The sequence below is a fragment of the Leuciscus leuciscus genome (genome assembly GCF_965113295.1).
Source record: "Leuciscus leuciscus genome assembly, chromosome: 14".
Classification (NCBI taxonomy): Eukaryota; Metazoa; Chordata; class Actinopteri; order Cypriniformes; family Leuciscidae; genus Leuciscus; species Leuciscus leuciscus.
The window spans coordinates 11,169,765-11,187,164 of NC_138738.1; the positions used below are offsets into that span (position 1 = coordinate 11,169,765).

Genomic DNA, 17,400 nt, shown 5'->3' on the forward strand with positions numbered 1-17,400 from the left:
GATCTCTTCTGGAAGCTGGTTCCAGCTGCGGCTGGCATAATAGCTAAAAGCCGACTCGCCTTGCTTAGAGTGAACCCTTGGTATTTCTAGCTGATATGATCCTAATGATCTGAGTGATCTGTTGGGTTTATATTGTCTGAGTGATTTATATACCAGTAATAATACTTTAAAATCAATCCTAAATCTAACCGGGAGCCAGTGTAAAGACCTGAGGACTGGTGTGATATGTTCATATTTTCTGGTTCTGCTCAGAATCCTGGGGGCAGCGTTCGGTATGAGCTGCAACTGTCTTATGGTCTTTTTGGGAAGGCCAGTGAGGAGTCCATTACAATTATCCACCCTGCTGGTGATGAAAGCATGCACAAGTTTCTCTAAGTCTTGTCTGGAAACAAAGCATCTAATTCTTGCAATATTTTTCAGATGAAAGTATGCTGATTTAGTTATTGCCAGCAGCCATATCACCCTGTAGCCCAAGACTGGTTGCCCACTGAAGCTAAGCAGGGCTGAGCCTGGTTAGTACCTGGATGGGAGACCTCCTGAGAAAAACCAGGTTGCTGCTGGAAGAGGTGTTAGTGAGGCCAGCAGGGGGTGCTCACCCTGTGGTCTGTGTGGGTCCTAACGCCCCAGTGTAGTGACGGGGACACTATACTGTCAGAGAGCACCGTCTTTCGGATGAGACGTAAAACCGAGGTGCTGACTCTCTGTGGTCATTAAAAATCCCATGGCATTTCTCGTAAAGAGTAGGGGTGTAACCCCGGTGTCCTGGCCACATTCCACCCATTGGCCCTTACCAATCATGGCCTCCTAATAATCCCCTTACATTGAATTGGCTCTATCTCTCTCTCCTCTCTTCACCTATAGCTGGTGTGTGGTGAGCGCACTGGCGCCGTTGTACTGTGGCTGCCGTCGCATCATCCAAGTGGATGCTGCACACTGGTGGTGGTTGAGGAGAGATCCCCTGATATGATTGTAAAGCGCTTTGGGTGTACAGTAGTACATATGAAAGCGCTATATAAATGCCTCATTCATTCATTCATTCATTGCTTTGACATGACTACTGAAACTAAGGTCTGACTCTAGTGTCACACCAAGATTCCTGACTTGATGTTTAGTTGTTTGACCCCTACAGTGAAGGTATGCGTTCACCTTCAGAACTTCATCTTTGTTTCCAAACGCAATGACTTCAGTTTTGTCTTTGTTTAACTGAAGAAAGTTTTGGCACATCCAACTGTTGATTTCATCAATGCATTGGCACAGGGAGTCAATGGGGCTGTAATCGTTAGGCGATAGGGCTAAGTACATCTGTGTGTCATCTGCATAGCTGTGGTAAGCAATTTGGTTCTTTCTCATTATTTGGCTCATTGGGAGCATACAGGTTGAACAGGAGTGGCGCAAGAATCGAGCCTTGAGGGACTCCGCATGTCATGGATGTCCACTCAGACTTATGGTCTCCTATACTCACATAATAACCTCTCCCATATGACCTGAACCATTTTAGGACTATCCCAGAAAGCCCCACCCAGTTTTCCAGCCTGTCCAGAAGTATGTTATGATCGACAGTGTCAAATGCAGCACTGAGGTCGAGTAGTACCAGCACTGATAATTTGCCTGAATCAGTATTTAAGCGAATATCATTTATTGTCTTTATGAGCGCTGTCTCTGTGCTGTGGTGCGGTCGGAAACCAGATTGAAAATTGTCAAAGGATCCATTCTAGCTCAAGTATTTGTTCAGCTGATTGAAGACAACTTTTTCAATGATCTTGCCTATGAAAGGACGATTTGAGATCGGTCTATAGTTGCTTAATATGTTCTTATCCAGATTGCTCTTTTTCAGGAGGGGCATGACAACTGCAGTTTTCAGGGAGTTTGGAAAACTCCCAGAGAGAAGTGACTCAAGTGAGGCATTTACCACTTCTAGAAGATCTGCTTCTAAACTGTTTAACACACTTTTGAAAAAAGATGTGGGAAGTGTGTCGAGAGCGCAGGTTGATGTTTTAAGGTGCTGTATGGTTTCTTCCAAAATTTTGCCATCAATTTCTTTGAAATCAGACATAGATTTCTATCCTTTCTATCAAAGGCTGTAATATGCTGTCCTGGCTTCCCTGGCTGTTTTCCAGGAAGTCGTCCTTGGGTGCTGAATCTTGGAGCAGTTCTGATATGTCTGTCTGTGGTGAGCTCTGTGGGCAGGGCTCAGCTGAGATTGTGTCCGTGAGCAGATGTTGTTGTGGCTGAGTGGTGTTATCATTGTGCTTGTGTGATATGTCAACCGCATGTCCATTTTGCTGCAGAAGTGAAGTCCTGTGGTCATTCATACTGTGTCCAGGTGTGTGTGTGCCGTTCAGATTGAGTGTATTGGCACACACTGCAGAAGGATGATTGAGGAAGAAGTAGATAGTTTGTTTGGGTGGTGGCCATCTTAACTATATGAGTTTGGGTTCATTATAGAGAAACTGTCTTTTTAATGTGTACGTTCCTTTACGTTATGCTACATGACACACAGAAAGGTGAAGAATTATTTGGCAAAATAATTGTAATTGGATGAATAAATCGCATGAATGTAATTGGAGATGACAGTTATGGTTTCAACACACTCACACTGTATTAGTTGCTCATAGATCAGAAAAGATGTCTGGGTGTTTGAAATACTTTCTTTGGAACAAAATAAGTGAAAACTATCATACAATTTCTCACATCAAATATGAAGATAAAGTGAACTCGTGCCACAGCACAAGGTCATCAACAAAATATGCAATCTTAAATCATTGTGTCGTTTATAACTGCTGGCAGGCATGCTAACTGGCTTTAAAAAGGGTTAAATACAAATAGCACACACAACATTGCAAAATCTGCGGTATCTTGGCCTAGCAGTGACTTTTGTTTTGGCAGAACAACATCAGTTTGAAGCAATATCACTAATCCTGAGTTTCTGGACAGATGTTTTTTATGATCCTAGACTTCAAAGGATTTTTATTGAAAACTTACATTTCAGAGTGCAACTATCCTGGATTAAACATAATCTGTGTCTATGGAAAAAAGTAAACAAAACCAGGGAGGTTGTGACCCACAGAATGCTATTATTGTTGGATCCTAAAACCTTTAAAATGGGCTCTTGTTGAGTTTATAAGCTGCTCAGCAGATCCCACGAGGAATAAGTAGAATAAATCATTTGAAAGCATTGCTTTTTATCATCCGGGAGATGGGGAAAACGAACAGACAGAAAGAAATATTATTTACCTTCTACCCCATTTAAATGAAGATGATTTGCAGTATGATCTGATAGATGTTAAAATGATTCTGCTACACATTTTGCGACTTACATTTCATATAATCTGTTATACAAAGTATAATGAATCTAAAAAGATATTACAATGTGAGATTAAAATGCTAGAAAGACTACATACTACTTGAAAAATACATTTATCTCCTTTGACATGACCTATACTTCCAAACACCTTGGTGCTGATCAAGCACATTTTACATAATGCCCTCAAGGTATGTGAAACACTGAATATCACTGAAAGAAATATCAATAAAGCTCTTACCATGGATCAAATAAAAATTGCCTGAAGGCTCAGTTTATCTCATAACAGGTTAACTTGCATGAGAAGATCATAAAGAACATTTCTAATAACCCGTCCCTATGAGAACAGCCAGCTGTCAAAATGCATGATTAGTTTGCTTTTCATCATTGCTGCCCTGCTTTAAGGCGATGCTTACAGTATGTTTCTGCATATAATAAACGTGTCTGCATCTGTAAATATGAGGTGAGATTTAGTTTTCCTAATGAGACAAACAATCTTTTGTCAAAACTTGAGCTCATAAACAGCACTAATAGATTACTGTCCAAAAATAAATGTTTTATATCGCTAAAAACAAGGCACTATTCAATTTCTGTACGCAGAAGGGAGAAAATGTGCATTGTGTCAGCTGTTTACCTATGTTACTCTATGAACTTTCACTAGGGAACATTACTATATGTTTTTCTTCAAAATTAATAACTAATAAATTAATACAATCAATTTACCCGTTTAAGCTTCAAAAGCTTAATTTTGACTGAACTGTGGTTTATTATCTACTGTAGGGACAACTGACTTAATGGAAGCTGAGCATTAAAGGTTGTCTGGGGTCTTTTCTCTGTCTGTACAGGATGACAGAGTATAATTATGTGCTGAAGGTCTTTGAGATTGAGGTAGATCCTCTGCTGGAGTGCAAGCCAACTGGAGACGCTGAGGGCAACACAGACAAAAAAAACATTATTCAGTTATCTCTATTACATTTTATCCCATAGGAAATTAAAGAAATTCATTCCTGTTGTGAATCCGTTGCCTGCTGGCTCTGCTAAAGGTTTTGATTTAGAAACACTTCAAGACATTTATATATATTGTTGAAATAAAATTGTCAAAAAATATAATATATTAAGATAATAAAATCAGAAGACCTTAAACTGTGAACATAAAAGCAAAATGAATATATATGTATATATATTTCAGCCATGACTATTAATCCTTGAGACCCACCCATGTTTAGTGAGTCTAAACATCGGTGAAATCAGAGAGAGAAAACATAAAAGAGCACTTATACTTGTTTTTTGATGACAACACCTACCTCCCAGAGGGTCCCTTTCCCCTTGTACAGTTTGTAGATCATGTTGATGGGGATGAGGGAGAGAGAGGATATAGCCAGGAACCAGCCGATACCGAATGCCCACCATGGATACACATATGTTTTATTAAATTTCAGGGGACTGTACTTGACCAGAGAGAAAATAAAGGTGCCCTACAGGACAGAATTGACAATACAGGTTTGATCAAAACACATATGTATTCTTAAAAAACAAACAAAAAAACATTATATATATATATTAGAAAGCATGATAGGCCAAAAATAATTGTTTAATATAATTTCTACGTTGCATTTTTTATTATGGTACGTTCTAATGTATCAATACGCTGTAAGATTCTGATGTTTTTATACATGCATAAGTTTGGTAATGTATTTCAATAAACTGTGCTTAGTGCTCCTATTTTACCCTGTGACAGAAACACTTACTACACAGACAGAAGGGGTGACATAGAGCCAACAGTACTTCATCACAGGCCAGGGTTTGTAACCAATCATGTCTTCTATGTTCTCATAGAATCGGTCAGCACCTTGGAGAGAGATAGCACAATTTTAAGCACATAAAGTCCCATGAAAGAGAAATAAGTACAATTTAAGGCAAATTTAAATGTAGGCCACTCACCATATACCCAGCCAATGGCCACAGACTGACATGTAGCCAGGAACAGGAGAGTTGCTCCACTGCACACGTAATGATCAAACAACTGAATGATGTACAGACCACCCTGTGAAACAAAAAGTAGGACACTTTTTTAAGATATAAAACAATGATATTCTAATGAACAAAATGCAAAGCCATGGACTACAAAAACTTCAGCAGGATCAGAAACAAAATTTGTACATATTTACAGGTTTCATTATATAAAATACTATATAAAAATGGTAAATACCTCTGTAATCATGAAGAGGCTCATCAGGTAGCAGAAAAGGCAAATCCCTAAAAGCAGCATCTCTCTTCTGAGGCCACGTCTCAACACAGTGGGAAAGATGTCCGTCACTGATGTCATTATGCTCTCCAGTCCAACAAACTGAGTGACGCAAGAAAAGACATTGGATGGGGAGGCAGGAACAGGGGGAGAGCAAAGGAACAGATTTTAGGCCTAGAAAGAGAAAAGGGTCTAACCTGGCTGTCCAAGCCCAAAAGGATGATCATGGTGAAGAAACACACAGCCCAGAACTGAGACCATGGCAACATTGTCACCGCCTGAGGGTACACTATAAACACCAGTCCTGGACCTAACGACAGCCAAGGGAGAAGGTACAATGTGGTACAGTGACCAACACCACCTAGAGCCTCTTACAGTATCCATACAGTATCCTACTTACTACATAACCCTTACTACATAACTACCAAATTGATAAATAAAGACAGTATATTGATTTGAGCTGAAATTATTTTATTAAGACACATAATGCCACAATTGAAAATAACACTTGCAAAGGATGACAAGTAATAGGGTCATAGATTTTTTTGAATAACAAAGACTATTGAATTGAGGCAGTGACAATGAGACCGTATTAAAACAAACAATGTTATTCCGTTTAAAATTCATTTTGATCATTTATTTGATATGTTGGAAAGTTTCAAAAGAACAAATAAAAACATTTTCTCTTACCTGACTCAGCCACAAGGGATATGTCCACCCCCTGCTCCTGTGCCATGTGACCCAGAACAGAGAAAATGGCAAATCCACCCAAAAAACTGGTTCCACTGTTCAGCAAGCAGAGGAAGAAAGAGTCCCTAGGAATATTTTCACATCACAAACATTAGCTTATTGGAGAGGCTACACACTGCAAAGAAAATTGGTGGAGCTTGACGTCTAGCTCCCCCTCGCTAGACGTCCAGCGAGGAAGAGCGAATGTAATTTGGCCCTATTGGGTGGAGCTAGAATATCCAACTACACCCTAACCCTACCCACAACTCTATACCTCCACCCCATTAGATGTCCAGAGAGGTGGAGCTGGACATCATTTGACTCTGCAGTGAGCACCACTTGGCTTATTGTGTCTGTTGTGTATTTGGTCAAAAGAAAAAGAAAAAACAGCAAATGTAATGGTATCAAAAATTAAATACTTTTTTATTTTATCAAGGTAAAAACAGTAATATTGTGAAATATTATTACAATATTACAACTGTTTTCTATTTTAACATTTTAAAATGTAATTTATTCCTGTGATGGCACAACTATACGTTCAGAAGCCATTTCTCCAGTCTTCAGTGATTCTTCAGAAATCATTCTAATATGCTGAGTTGGTGCACAAGTAACATTTCTTATTGTTATTACAGTTAGTCACGATTGTGCTGCTTAATATTTTTGTGGACATTGTGCAAATCATTTTTTTTTTTTTTTGAAGGGTCTTATTCTTTGAGTTTATTAACTTTAAATCATCTTTAAGTGAAAACTACGGATTCAATTAATCAATTTGATCAGTTCAAATAAAATGTTCTGCTTCATTTAATGCACACTCACCTGTAACAATTATTGTTATATTGATTGTAGCTTCCAAGAGAGCTGAGGTATCCAAGACATATAGCATAAGAATAAAAGACCTGAGTACCAGCATCCATCCATACCTTGCAAACAAACAAAAAACAAGACAATTCAGAAAGAGTCACTTAAAAAGCACAGTACAAGAAAACAGTAATACAGTATCTAAATTAGATTTGCTGTAACTCATTCTAGGCTTTCTAATGTATTTACCTGTGGGTCAGCTAGCCGTGTCAGATCCGGGTACATATAATAGTGGATGCCGTTGATGGCACCAGGTAGAGTGACCCCTCGTATGAGCAGTATCAGGAGCATTACATAAGGGAAAGTTGCTGTGAAATAGACTGCCTGTAAATATAATAATATTACAGCAGTTAATTGACTTTTAATTGACAATAATGTAGAGTGTATGGTTACTTCATGCTGAAAACTGTTTTCTGTTCTGTCACTGGTAATAAAAAGATTTAAAATTATTTACTTATTCAAGCCATTTGGTGCCATTTTGGATGCCCATAGGTTTTAATGAAAGGTATTATGGATGTTTGTAAGGACTATAACCTTCCCAGTAGATTTCACGCCTTTCCAGATGCAGAAGTAGACCAGGATCCAGACGAGTAAGAGAATAAGGGCCAAGTCCCACCTTACTGTTCCCAAATGCTCTATTCCACTGGACAGTTGCAACACTCTGTGACTGAACATACAGAAAGCGTTCAAAAATATAATAAAACAGTGAGTTGGCTGTCTTATGTAAATGAATTGCTATGTAAGAAAGACACAAGCAGAACATTATCATATTCATATACCATGAAATGTGCATGGCACCATGTCCAACTGTAGTAATTCTGACCTGGTTTGATGTCAGATTCTCTAAAATATTAAACTTATATATGAATTGTTATTTTATTCTCAGCATAAGTTCATTGCATTTTCATTTAACTCACTGCCAGAACTCCATCACAGAGGAAGTGGCATTAAGAGGAGACATCCACTCTGAACTTGAATTCTTCCCACTAAGCACAGTACAAGCATCTAAACCCAAAGAGATACAAATATGGTTAAAGGTATATAGCAACAATCCTGAAGAACAAATAAACCCAGACCTAATCTGATTAAACATTCATAAATTTCACAAAACATCTGGTTCATATATAGTAGCTAAACATTATTAGAAATCTCCTTCATTATATGTGTGTGTGAAGCAAAAATACACACGCTTCACTGTTTTTAGTGAAGTACCACATGAGGTCCTATACTCGCCTTCTCAGAGATCTATTTAGATTATAAAGCTCGTTTTGAGGAAAATTGGTTTGTAGCTTACTATGGAAATAGGTGTCATTCATGTTTTAACAACGTTTAGCTCATGAGTTATTGATCCGGGAAGTTCGAATCAGTAAATATATTGGCAACTTTACTGAACTCCTTGAGTTAAGCACTGACCGCATTTCTTTATATTTGAGTCCAAGTTCAAACACTATGAACCCCTCCATTGTTAAGGTACAGAGCTCTGAAACACCGCCAGTGGGACATTAAACAGGAAATGATTGTCCGAGCTCAGGATAAAACAGAACAGCCTACAAAGTCCTTGTGACTCTTGAAGATGACTTCTGCCTGCAAACTATCTAAAGTAAAATGTTCTTCAACTGACTGCACTTCTGACTCTGGGTCTTTATTCATCATATCTGGTTCTGGGTCTTTAACTGTTATTATGGATTTGCCATGTCAGAAGAGATGTCTTTCAAAGATGTTTAGCTAATGAAAAAAATCATAGTGATGTTGATGCCTACTAGCCTGGTACTGAACAAGTAAATGTAATACAAAGCCTACATACTGTCCATGTGAGCTTCAACCAAAATGTACCTGTGTTCCACAGATTGTTGCAGCTGGCCCAGGGTAGTTCTACACTGAAGGCTGAGAATAGGTACAGAAAAGCCCAGGCTATGATGATTATGTAGGTGATTGAGCCATAAACAATAATCATTTGACTGGCATAACCCATTCCTGAAAAAAAGAGTCATGTTAGTACAAATTTTTTAAACAAATGTTACCTGATTTTAGGTAACAGAGAAATATTGCAATAGAAAGTATGCAACAAAAATGCACAAAAAAGTATATACTAGAGATAGAGGACACTGTTTAAAATATACTTAAGCATTTGTTATTATTTTACTATATTTTATGATATATTTTCTATTTATTTTAAACAATTGTAGCAACAAAAGCTTGGTGTTGTGGGCCACTAAATTAGTTTCTAGCAATAAGTTTCTAATGGGTGATAACTAGTTTCTGCAACTTTAAAAATGTGGTTGCTGAAAAATATATAACCTATATTTTAATATAAACTTAAATTTAAACTTTTAGCACATTAACCTAACCACAGATTTTTTTTTTTTAGCAAATGCATTACAATCTGTACAACATTTACATTTATTCATTTAGCAGACGCTTTTATCCAAAGCGACTTACAAATGAGAACTACATTTGACTACATTATAAGAAGCATCACAAAATCCATACTTATTGAGAAGTGAGCAACCCACCTTCAAAAAGAGGACAGATCTTTCTCCAACATATGATGCCTCCCTGACTTGTGTACTGACCCAAAGATGTCTCAAGCACAAAAAGCGGGATACCACAAGTAACCAGGTACAGGACGTATGGAATGAAAAAAGCCCCTAAGGATTTAAGATGTCAATGGTAAAATGAGATGATAAATAATCATTTTTAAAAAGTCCTATGTGAACCTACATAAATCCTACATGTGTCCATGATGTCCAGTATAACTGTTAGCCGGCACCACATACTCTGTCCAAATTGCTGAAGTATCATTTGTTTTCTTGTGGAATCCCCCAATTCAATTGGAGATATAACTAAATGTTTTATTGAACAATAAGGTTATTCTGACCTAATGTCATATTAATTTCTTATAATGTATACCACATCAGGATTATATATAAATTAAAAACAAATATCTATAAAAGTAAACCTAACCTAAAAAATTATATGTAGAATATTGCTTAGAAAAAAGGGTTAGAATGTTGTATTTTTCTGAATGCTTTTTGTTCAAAGTTACCCACAATGGAATCCAAAAACAAATTGCATATAAATATGTAACTGGTTATAAATATGTTAACGTTGTACAATGTGATAAAAAGCACAGTAATTTATTAAAAGTATGTGAAACAGATGGTTTATAAATGCTTCTCAAAAACACAGACATTAAAGGATATTATATAGGCTCAAAATCCTAATTTATAAAAATAAAAATGTAAATACTGTAATGTACTTGTATACTAAAAAATTGCAGGCAATGACTTGATGCCTTACTCACAAATAAAATTAAAACCCTAATCAGCAATTTATCAGGTGTAGCCTATTGTCCAATACTACTCACCTCCTCCATTTTTATAGCAAAGATATGGGAACCTCCAGACATTTCCAAGCCCAATTATAGCTCCGGCTACAGTTAACAGAAATTCAATCTTGTTTGCCCATTGACCTCTCTCTTCAGGACTTAGATGAGCCTGTGGGTTCCCTGTCCTCCTGGTAGGGGTGTCTGCCATACTTACACAGTTTATGTGTGGGAGTCTGTGTCTGTCAGCGCTTACGTAGGTGTGCGTGTACGATTCGAAGAAGCTTTTGTATTAGCGCGATTCTTTATCGCAGCTTTTAAGCATTACCAGGGGAGGGCGGTGGGTGTTTAGGCTACAGGGAGAGCAGAGATGTGTCAACTTGTCCTGTGACTTAAGGCATTTTAATAAGTTTTCTTCTCAGCAGTGTAGCTATATTTCAAAAGGTGCTGTCAGTCAAGTCGTGAACTGTGAAATTCTTCGAGTCCATTTAATTGGCATGAGTCGTCTCAGCTTTTGATAATGAAGGGATAGGCTGCAAGGGGGTTGAGAAATTGTTTGGGATTTTGAGTATGATTATTAAATAAATAAAGGGTCCTCTCGGAATTTACTCTGCGCTGTTAAACCTAACGGTCAAATTTACTAAATGAAAAGTTAATTTTTAAATAGCCTATTACTTAAATTGTAGGTGTGACTGTGAGCGGGGCAACCTAACGCGGGGCTTACCCACGTAAGTAGGCTAACACCTACAATTTAAGTAATAGGCTATTTAAGTAAAATTAACTTTTCATTTAGTAAATTTGACCGTTAGGTTTAACAGTGAAGAGTAAATTCAGAGAGTACCCTTTATTACACATACAATTATGTGTGGCGTGCAGAGCGTGTGAAAAATGTCAATTGCGTGAGTCTCACGCTGAATGCGTGAGAGTTGGCAGCAAGGCTGGATTAGTAGCCTATCCCCAGGGGTCCCTGGGCACTGAAGCTCATGGGCCCCCTCCCCTACCTGAAAACCACACCCTCCAAAGGAACACACACACACACAGGTGGCCCACCAGGTGTGGGATTTAACATGCCAATCACTATAATTGATCAAAAGCTGAATGACTAGTTCACAAGACAATGATAAAAAAAAAAAAAAAAATTCTGAAAAGAAGGGCTGCACGATTTGGGCAAAATGTCATATTGTGATTATTGAGGCCAATATTGCGATTGCAATATAGCAAACAAGGTTTCATGGGTTAACTTGCTTATTTCTCAAGTAAAATGCACGTACACAGATTAGTGATTAATGCTGAAATTTGTAGCCTATTTCTCAACTCAAACTAGAAACAACAACTAAATGCACTGTGTTTTCAAATAAAATAAAATAAATATATATATATATATATATTGTTATTTGTCTCAATAATACAAGAGTTAAAAATAAATGTCATATTTACCTGTGCCTGTCTAACAGGTAGGCCTAGACTTAGGACATATACCGAAATTGAATAAAGTTATCAAACTGCACTGCATAAATTATAAATTAAATATAAACTAATACTTATTATAGCAACAACAACAAAAAAAACTTTAGTCAACAGCAGTGAGTCATTTTCTCTGTTCTTTTTGTTCTTTGATTAACTTTACTGACAGAAAGCTTTAAGACCAGCTGACGGAGACGCGGATCTCACACGCGCCTCATTCTCTCACAACTCTTCACGTTCATCATAAGACAGCTCTTATGTTATGAAGATACTCGACAAAACGGACATTTTGGCATAATTGTGTGTGTTATTGTAAGTTCAAGCGCGAAAGATAACTGTATTCTGGCGTGTTGTCTGTGCGCACGATACTGGCGCGCGCGCCTTTCTGTGTCTGTGTGTGTGTGTACTTTTGTATTGTCGCACATGAATTGTTTAAAAGCATTTGAATAAGAGATCATATAATGTAATATACACTTTTAAAAAAAATTCTGATTGGATAATTGTCAAGATCGAGGCCAAGCCTTGTGTATACTATTTTTATGTAGCAGCGTACGTGGCGCAAAAAAAAAAAAAAAAAAAAAAAAAACTCTGATCACGGAGGGCCCCTCTCTGCGCAAGGGCCCCTGGGCACGTGCCCAGAGATTGCCCATATGGTAGACCCGGCCCTGGTTGGCAGCCCTGCAAAAGCTTCTTTAATGACCTAATTTCACAATGGCTTGCTACTCCTGGCTGAATCTATAAGCCTTGTGTGAAACTGGGCTGAAGTATTTAAGAGGAATTATAGTTTAATGTAGGCTAATATTATTTGGAGTCAAATGGAATAGGCTCACAGTACTCACAATAAATATCAGTTTTATAACTTAAAGCTTTGGCTTTCAACCATATATTTATGTACACAATAATAATATTTTACATTGTAATCCTTTTATTTTTAATATTTGGCATGTTTGTGTGCTGCTGCGCATCCCAGTGTGTGTAATAAGCAGAGTGTACGCCCGTTGTGCACCCGCCTATAGGCGCATATTACTAATGCGCCCTTTAAATAACAACATAAATACTGCGCCATTGACTTTAAACCAGGTTTTTGTTGGTCAATGGCTCAGTGTATTTCAGTTGCTTCAAAATAGCAACGCACCAACATTGCGCCTGAACACATTCCCATGGGCGAACAGATGGGCGCAAATGCATTTGCTGTCTAAACAACGTGGCACAGGACGTGAAAATGATAACTGTGTCGGGCTAAAAACTAGCAAAAAACACTTGCGCCACATTGCGCCAGTTAGCCTATGTGATAGGGCCATAGGTGTGTTAGACTTAAAGCAGTGCTGCGCAGGTCGATCAGTGTATGACATCAAAGCATAGCAAGATAAATTAGAGAGCAGAGGGTTCTGTATGCTTTCGAATCGCTCTCGCAGTACTTTGGTGTCATACACCTATCGGTCTCTGCATGCTTCAATTTGAACAAACCTGTTTTGTAGGAGGTTAATGTTTTTGATTAAAGATTAAGAGGCTATATGAATTAAAACGAATAATGACGTGCACGGGTAAATCATTTATAATAATAATAAAAAAATAAAAAAATCCAGCTGTTGGAATCCGTTCCCCCACCCCGATGATGAGAAATGTTGATAGGTGGCTTAAAAAAAATGCTTATTCTATTCTGTGTGTGGATGGAGCTTAACCAGCATCAATTTGATAAATATTGGAATCTCAAGTGTGTCAGAAATATGGGGGGAACAGAATCCGACGGCAAACAAACCAGCTGTTGGAATCCATTCCCCCACTTCCATTATGAGAGGTGTTGATGTAATGGCTTAAAAAAATGCTGATTCTTTGTGTGTGGATGGAGCTTATCTGGCATCAGTTTAAAGAATATTTTGAAATTGACATTATCGCTTTTTTATTTACACTTTTCTGTTCATTTGAAAGGATCCAGTCACAAGGAGAGACTGAGTAACGAACAATACCAGGGTCGTTTAACGAATTCAGCCATATTCACAAGGTTGTGAATATAACTTCAGAGACTGCACTGAACTCATTTTGGAACCTGAGGGGTTAAATCCTTGTGAAGGGAATTAAATGTGAATTTATTGGGGTTATTTGTTTTTGCTTGATCAAATGTAATTGTTTTTTTCTTTTCTTTTTCTTTTCTTTAGCCTATTTTGTTTTGAAAATTACAAGACAGAAGAAGAAACCTATTCAACAAAAATTTCTAAAGGTATCAAATAAGGAATTTAACTTTAATTGATTATATTCTAAATTAAAATTAAGTCATAAGGTGAATTCAGTGTTACTGGTGGTGACTAATTTTTTAAATATTTTTTCCCCCCAAAGAAACGGAATGAAATACGAGTGAAACCTATAGAAGGGAACAAACAAGAGGCTAATGTATTAATTTACATAAACAGTGTTTAAAAGACTAGTGATTATTAACTTTTGAATCCTTTAGAGTAGGCCTATTTGAAGTCCTTGAGACCTATAAGAAAAAAAAGAGGTGTTTAAAGAACTTATTTTATTTGTTTGAGAAGTACAAATTGTATTTTATTTATTTTGTTATTTCCTGTATTTTCTTTTATTTATTTTTCTTTTATACAAGTTGTTGAATTCAAGTTTTGCATTCAACACAAACAAAACAATACATTTATACCTTATGTGAGTGGTTCATTATTGTTGTGACATCCTTATTCTCTGCAGGCGAATTTAGTCTTCTGATTGAACTGGTCCATACTCAGACTTTGTGTCTGTACCAAATTGAGTGAAGGGTTACACGCGCATCTAATATACACGCATTTGACACCCACCCGATTTTCTCTCCAAGGTTTGCTTTCACTTTAGATATAACCAACTGTGTTTATGTATGTATTTGTGTGTATTTGACAGTATAAACCCAATAAGACTCAAAAGATAACTTAGTCCAGTAACCAGGCGCTGTTTGTCAGGCTTTGACCTCTGCGTTAACATATATGATGTGAATGTGAATGGGTCAGGAAAAGTCCACAAGCTGACACTCGAACTTAGGTCGCCCGAAGCACAACGCCATTATGTCAACACACTGCCCAGCGCCAACTCAGTATCAGTTTTGTAAATATTAAAACCTATTTTTTAAGAAACATGGGGGAAACAGAATCCAATAGCAAACAATCCAACTGTCGAAATCCGTTCCATTATGAGAGATGTTAATTAGTGGTTTAACAAGGTCAAATGGTCTTGTGTTAGGGTTAAATTTCTCAAAAACATGACTTGATGCATAATTTAAAAATAGACAAAACTCAAAAGTTTTTACTCAAAAAAAAAAAAAAAAAAAAAAAAACCTCAAGCATTAGTTAGCATATTATCTTTATGTTAGCTACCTAACAGTTAAATGTAAGGTTATTAAATATAAATATAACACTTTAACACAATAACCTGTGACAACAATAACTACTGACCTCCTTACATCATTCATTATCACAATGACTGTAATAGGAACATTATACAACAGCTTCTATAACTCAGAATTGTATAACTCAGGACTGATCTGTTATTTAAGAGTTGAATCATGAGTGATTATGGAGTCTTTGGAATGCATCTTCACATCAGACAGAGTATCTGTTATTTTTTTGCCATGTTTGTCAGTTTAAATGTTTGTAGCATTATCTAGTCATGAGAAGAATGAGAGAAGGCACTGTTGAGTACATTAACTGAACCTTACATTTATTAACTAATGTATCAAATAAGGGACAACATGCCCTTTTAAATATTTTCTATGGGTAAAAATATGGATAGAATCTGGTGAGAACAATGTCCCAATGCAGTCAGATCTAATACAATTCTTTAAGGTATTTCAAGTATTTAGTATTAAAATAAATTAATTTAGTATTTCGGTAATATGTTGATTTATTACCAGCACTTTGGCTTAAACACACAAGAAATGCCTAGAGTCCTGTAGCTGTCAGTTAGATCAACACTGACAAGCAAGGAAAGAGGTTTGCTGTTAGGTAACCAAAACAAATATTACAAAACCCATATTACAAAAATTATTCAAGTATTGATAATTGAATTACACTTTAAATTAGTGTATGAGCGCTTTTCAACACCTTTGGCAAATTCTTCTCAAATTACTTCAGCCATGCCTGTCAATATTTATCAATATATATTTGTATAACTTTTGCACTGTGAGATAACAGTATCTTGCTCAGCCTATAGACATCAGAGCACCTGACTGTAGTGCAGATCCACATTCTATGTATCCTTTTTAAAATGAAAATCATTCTTATTTAAATAATTATTTTTTACATTATGTTTACAATATAATACATAGAACTAATGATTTAATCAATCAAAATTTGGACAAACACAGAGTTCATGTTTTGTTTTTCTTCATTCTCTGCTGCCATATGGACATCTAACATGTCTTGCAACCTAACAAGCAGTAGATCTGGTTAGAGAGATTCTACGTTCAAAGACAACGTGGTTAAAGTTAGAGTTGGTGCTAGGGCTAGGTTTAATAATACAAATAAATCATAATATATGTTTATGGCCTATTTTAAAATGCTCTTGATCACTTAAACACTTCCAAACAATTTGTATCCCAATGGATTTCAATTTTATTTATTTTTTAAATAGCCTAATATTAAAGGCATCTGCACTCATTAAATGTTCACTATCTGTCGCAGTCTTGTCTTGTTGTCTTGTCTTAGTGGTTTGTTATATGAATATATGAAATATACAACTGGCTGTTCTGAAGTGTACAGTTAAATAATTGAAATTTTAAAAACCTTATTATTAAACTGATAGTTTGTGCATGAGGATAGAGTTGAATAAAAACATTTTTAAGTACAAAACAAATAGTAAATATTTACTTGTCCTTAAAACATTCCAGCCTGATCTTGTTTATGGGAAAAGGAACATTGAGCTTCCCAGGGGTTTAGTCTTTTAAGAATCCTAATCTTCTTGTTCTTCATTAAATGATTTCACAAATGTCTTAAAACAATAATGAAGGCAATTTAGCTAAATCAGAAACAACAGATGTTTGGTTGGTCTGTATGTCTAAGGTTTACAAATCCAATTCAAACCAGACTGTTTGAAAAAGTGCAACGTGGTCCAGGATCAACATCTTTGTCAGATGCTACATCAGTGTTAGTCACTTATCATTTCCCTCAGATTTTAGTGATAAGTTATGTGTAGGGTTAGGTTTATGGGTAGGGATATAGTTAGGATAACATTTTCGGACAGGAATGTTGTGCAGGATCAACAAAATATGTTGACCCAGGAACGCGTCTCTGCAAAATCAGGACTTGCATCTATAAAATGCGTTTAATCCCATAATTCAGGACATGTAGCCTAGCTATTTTGTGTCATACATCTAACTCTATCATGTATAAGCAGCTTTCCATCAGCTTGTAAATATAATTATGGGTAATAAATAAAAAGGGATAATGTAGTTGGCACAAATAACTTCATAATGACTAATGAATAATGACTCCAAATATTCTTTCA

The 17,400-nt window shown here is 36.6% G+C and overlaps 1 protein-coding gene across 1 annotated transcript; it reads right to left on the minus strand.

Moving 5' to 3' along the window:
- Positions 1–143: 143 nt before the first annotated feature.
- Positions 144–10,669, minus strand: slc6a11a (solute carrier family 6 member 11a; the record flags this gene model as incomplete). Its single annotated transcript, XM_082137154.1, has 15 exons — positions 144–665; positions 856–4,226; positions 4,606–4,776; positions 5,050–5,150; positions 5,243–5,345; positions 5,511–5,648; positions 5,744–5,856; positions 6,237–6,361; positions 7,092–7,195; positions 7,323–7,457; positions 7,668–7,800; positions 8,051–8,138; positions 8,967–9,107; positions 9,647–9,781; positions 10,501–10,669. 14 exons carry the CDS (start codon positions 10,667–10,669, stop codon positions 4,110–4,112), a joined length of 1,773 nt encoding a protein of 590 aa, XP_081993280.1. The 3' UTR covers positions 144–665; positions 856–4,109.
- Between the last annotated feature and the right edge of the window lie 6,731 nt (positions 10,670–17,400).